The sequence below is a fragment of the Hippocampus guttulatus genome, chromosome 9 (genome assembly GCF_054856545.1).
Source record: "Hippocampus guttulatus isolate MCC_2025c chromosome 9, RoL_Hgut_1.0, whole genome shotgun sequence".
Classification (NCBI taxonomy): domain Eukaryota; kingdom Metazoa; phylum Chordata; class Actinopteri; order Syngnathiformes; family Syngnathidae; genus Hippocampus; species Hippocampus guttulatus.
In genome coordinates, this window is record NC_141269.1 from 18364809 (window position 1) to 18370273 (window position 5465).

The 5465-nt window shown below is 41.3% G+C and overlaps 1 protein-coding gene across 6 annotated transcripts in view; it reads right to left on the reverse strand.

The window, feature by feature from the left end:
• LOC147200659 (endonuclease V-like) overlaps positions 1 to 3197 on the reverse strand; it is a 77000-nt gene extending 73803 nt beyond the window's left edge. For all 6 annotated transcript variants that reach the window (XR_015101939.1, XM_086121226.1, XM_086121228.1 and 3 more), the window contains exon 1: positions 3066 to 3197. Coding sequence is in view for 5 of the 6 variants with exons in the window: in XM_086121226.1 (XP_085977352.1) it covers positions 3066 to 3103 (38 nt within the window). In the remaining variant the exon portion in view is untranslated. The remainder of the gene's footprint in view (positions 1 to 3065) is intronic.
• Between the last annotated feature and the right edge of the window lie 2268 nt (positions 3198 to 5465).

Genomic DNA, 5465 nt, shown 5'->3' on the forward strand with positions numbered 1-5465 from the left:
ACATACAGGATGTGTGCGAGTATGTATGCAGCTCTATTGTTTGTATTTATTGCTGCTGCGTGTGTTAAAGTAGTTGTCATTAGAAGGTTTCTAATTATGGTAACATCTCGTGTGCTAATTTCCACAATTTAGGACAATTTTGAGTGTTCCGTTAACCTGCTATGGATGTTTTTGGAAACAGGAGTGCCCGGAGAAAACCCACGCAGGCCTGGGGAGCAGTGGCGGTTCTGGGGGGGGCGGGGCAACGGGGGCCAGTGCCCCTGTAGCACTGATTATGGCCCCCCCTGTGCCCCCCCTCCGAGCGTAGATGACGCAGTCGCGCCGAGTCGCCGACGCGAAAGGTGGAACCTAAGTAAGTGACTTAACATTCTAGTCGGACCCTTTATTGCGCTGCACCACTTAAAAATGAGCGGGAAAACGAGAAGCAGTCCGCAGAGAAGGAAATTACCACGACAGGAGTGCTATTTTCGACACACCATTTATATTTTCGATGTAAAATCACAAAACGAAACAAGCCCCCAACAGTAGCATTATTAATTCCAATTCCTCTTCACTTAAACATTTAACGTTAAAAATGAAAAGAAAAACAGACATTACATCATATTTCTATATGAAAAAGAAACAAATTGATCCAGACACAGAGACAGAGTCAGATGATGATGGTGGTGAGAGTTCTGAAGAGGAGCAAGTTGAAAGCACCAGAGAGGGAGAGTCAGAGGACACAGGGATTCATTGATTTTCAGAGCGAGGACACAGAGCAGGAAAGGGATACAAATGAAGATCCTGAGAATGAGAAGACGACACTGCAATAGAAGTGAAGTGTGAGACACAGACGGAGGATATTTGCGCTTCAACAAGCACTGGACCATCAGGTATGTGATGCTGAAAAGAACACAATCCTGTTCTCCGTGTGTGTGTGCGCGTGTGTGTGTGTGCGTGCGTGTGTGTGTGTGTAACTTTTTTAGTCTCCCTTTTTATTTAAATTTTTATTTAACAGGATCAATATATAAGACATTGCCTTTTAAAATTTGGATAATTATATGCATGTAAAACATCTAGCTTCAGTGTTTTTGCAATTTTTGTCCCCGGTCAGGCTTGAGAATGTATTAATTTATATTTATTTAATACAATTTAAAAAATAATGAATACAATTAATAAATAGCATCAATCAATTCATTTTAGACAATTGTGTATGTCTGAGTGCCTCAGCAATGTAAGTGTAGCGGGTTAGTGAATATGCTGTGTCCATGCAGAACTTGTGTTTACATATATTTGGTTTGTCTTTGTCCACAGACATCAGTTAATGTAAAGAGGACCCGCCAATGCAGCCAGACCTAAAACAGTTTCCCAGGACCCTGATGGGGGACAGGAGAAGGAGCTTCAAGGCAGGCTGGTACCATATCATCCCCTGGCTTGAATATTCTCAACAGATGGACATGGCGTATTGTTACGGTTGCAGACATTTTAGCCCTCCTAATACTGTTTTTTTTCTCTCATCACTGTAATGTTATGACTACAATGCTTTCAAAGTTTGTTGAAATAAAAAGTCAAATAAGATTTCAAATCTGTCTTTTTAGCCCTGGGTTGAATGTGCCCCTCCATCAAAACCCCTGGCCCCAGCCCGGCCCCCTCAGTGAAATTGATCCAGAACCGCTACTGCCGGGGAGAACATGCAAACTCCACACAGGAAGGCTGCGGTCTGGAATTGAACCCTGCACTCCTGCGTCGGGAGGCAGAAGTGCTAACGAGTCGATCACCGTCAACCCTTATCCATTTCAGGGGGCGGCTATCTTGTGACTTGCCATTGACTAAAAGGATTTTGCTGCTGAATTTACATTCCACAAAAGCCGTGTTTAGACGATTGGAAGTGCATAGTTACAAGAATATGTGAAGAAAATCTTTGACTTGAGTTGCCTTTTAACTGCATTTAGCACCCAAAGTAATAGTCGCTCTAAATCTCGATCTATCCCTAATCCGGGCGTCGGCAACACGCGGCTCTAGAGCCACATGCGGCTCTTTAGCGACATCTAGTGGCTCCTTGGATCTTTATAAAAAATGTTTGAAAGTGGAAAAAGATTTTGATAGTAGGCTAATATAGCTCAAATAGATATAGATACATGTTGCAGCTCCGAAAAAGGAGAGCTGTGGTGTTGGTTTTTTAAACGTACACTTTATTTATGCTTTTGACAGTCTCGACAAACACAGACAAGTCTGCGTCCGACTCCATGCCTTCTCTCTTCTCTTTCGACTCGAGAGGCGTTCAAAGACATCCTCAGAAAAACGGAAATTAATGATCACTTCACTGACACTAAGAAAAGGGGAGACAATACACCAAAACAAAAAAATCAAGCGAGGAAATTACAAAATAAATTCTATGGGGGCGTTTGTGAACACACAACAAAGGAATGAATAACAAACAATTCTGAGACAGTCCAGTCTCCTACATAAATACAGCATGTGTTTCCTTCTTCATTGTAAGTTTTATAGAAGGCTTTTATTTATTTTTTGCGGCTCCAGACATATTTGTTTTTTGTTTTGTTTTTGTCCTATATGGCTCTTTGAACATTTTGGGTTGCCGACCCCTGCCCTAATCGAAGGCGAGTCAGGTGTTCACTGTACAGTATTTAAATTATAGCCACTAACCCCTTTTGAATGGAAAAGGGGCAAAGGGGTAAACACTCAACAGTCAAATCATGAGGAAAACCTGTGCTAATGTTGCAATGTGACAATATATGTCGTACAAATTCTCCCTTAAAAGATAATAATGCTCACTTGCTCAGTTTTGATTCACACAAACCAAGATGTTGTCATTTAACTACACGTCATAGTTGGGCATCCACTGGTTTGAATTGCGCTGCAAAATACTCACAGCTATGCAGAACAATTTGGTTATTACATGTGAGTGTTGAGGCAAAATATTGGGTCTTGAGAGGTCAGTGTCACTCAAAACTAAGACAGCGAGAATTGTATTGACAGCTCGTGGATTGTGACAAGTGGTTGTATTGCTCGCTGAGAACAAGGATTATTGAACAAACATAAATATACAAAAATGCAAACACACTGACCTTTCCCACTGCTTGACCAATTCTTCTGTTGGAGACATTTATTCTCTCAGGACGGGTTGCATTGAAATCATTCAAGTCTCATTAAATTTGCAGCTACTTGAGATAAGTGTGCGTGCCGTACTTCCGTGTATGACGTCATCCAAAGCCTGTCCTGAAACCAGCGAAAAGAATAACCTCGAAAATGCTACCATCTAGGGGCACAAAGTAAAATCACAGTGGGTAAAAGGACAAAGGGATCAAAGGTGCTTTAAATTAAATATAACATAATAAATTGGGGGCGGCCCGGTGGTCCAGTGGTTAGCACGTCGGCTTCACAGTGCAGAGGTACCGGGTTCGATTCCAGCTCCGGCCTCCCTGTGTGGAGTTTGCATGTTCTCCCCGGGCCTGCGTGGGTTTTCTCCGGGTGCTCCGGTTTCCTCCCACATTCCAAAAACGTGCATGTCAGGCTGATTGGACGCTCTAAATTGTCCCTAGGTGTGAGTGTGGGCGTGGATGGTTGTTCGTCTCTGTGTGCCCTGCGATTGGCACACTGGCAACTGATTCAGGGTGTCCCCCGCCTACTGCCCGGAGATGGCTGGGATAGGCTCCAGCACCCACCGCGACCCTAGTGAGGATCAAGCGGTTCGGAAAATGGATGGATGGATAATAAATTGGAAATTGAAAATAAATGCACAGATGTGTTGTAGCCAATTGGAATTCATTGATGACATATTTAATTAAAGTCCCTGTAGAGGGAAAAATACGTTTGCCTTCTAAATATAACACACAGAGAAGAGTGTGTTTTCAATACTGGCAAATTTGAATGATTGAAAAGAATTTTTTATATGCCTGATTTATCAAGATATTCTCTTCGCTACCAGTGGATGTGTGCTTAATGCGCCCATCTATTAATCAAATCCCCGCACTCCTGTCAGAATGGATGCTACTTTGTCTATCATCTTTCCTACTATAACATATTTGAGTGATGAAAATATATACCCGTAAAACCTCCCGTTGCTGGAAAATATCTCACAAGGTGCTCTAATGGCGCTCGTCCACACACTGACTGTGAAGAGAGAGCGATACCTATACTGTATATATATTTTTTTCTTTTCTATGATCTCATATATTGACGCTAACATACAGTGTGCAGATTTGAGTAGACTTTCATTTCAAAATTCTACATCGGATTTGTGAGAAACTTCCGATGTGAAATCATCAGATAGCCTACTCTAATGTGTCCCAGTAGATTGGGCATAACAAAAGCAATGAGAAGGTGTGAAACCAATTTGTTGCAGGGCGCATTGTTGTGTTTTCATTCGGAAGGTGTTATGACTGTCCACCCAAATAACTGTATGATCACATTTTTTGACACCTCAATATGAAGGCTCTCTGTTCAACATTGTGCTAAAAGCACACTGAACTTGCCATTTCTGAAGGGCCTTTTATTTAAAACAACCATGCCATCTAGAGGGCTAAATGTAACCGGTTCACATTAAATTAATTTGAAGCTTCATTTTCCCTTCACTACATAATTCTCAGCCTTGGGATCAAATCGAGATAATCTAGCAGTAAAATGGGATACAGGAAATGAAATGAGGCAAGTGTGTGATTACCAGGAGTAGCTTTTCCTTTGGTTCTCTCTTATTTCTTTGATGTTGTGAGTCTTTGTCTTTATCATGTGTTAAATTGATCATGATTTTTAGTTATCATACATTTGCATATAATTAACAATGAATTGATTATGCCTGCAATGAATGCTTATGCTTTTAATTAAGATATGCTCACATTTATAATAAAGAATGCTAAGTGCACTGTGTGACCGTTGAGGGACACAACCACCTTTCCGAGAAAGTGGTTGGGAAGAGATAAGGTAATGAGACAAAACGAGAGCAAGGTCGGACATGGATGGAGCTATCAACACCAGTTGCAATCAACCTACTTGGTGTTTTTGTAATGATTGCACACATGTAGGTAATTTTCACTGACATACACACACAGTCAAACAGGTTCAGTGTGTCTTCAACAGCCCTCACCCTTTAGGTTGGACACAGCCATGTATTAGATTCCCAATGAGAAATAAATGAGAGGGCGAGCGGGGAGATCCCTGGGTGACGTGCAGAGAACTGGAACCCAACGCTTCTCCTTGTTCTCCTCGTGTCCTCTCCTCATTGGGGCTTTATTATGAATGTCAAATTGATAACTCTGACACTATGATAAGAAAAAAAACATCTAATTGATGGTGCATTTGTTGTTTTAACAAGTGGTTTTGCACAGTGACATTTTTCAATTACGCACAAGAACTATTTTAGTAAATAATGAAATATTGTTGATTTGAGAATGCAGGAAAAGTGCTCCTCAAAAAAGGAGAAAAAGTCACAAATGAAATGAAAGAGCAATGAAAATGAATAGGGCAAAATG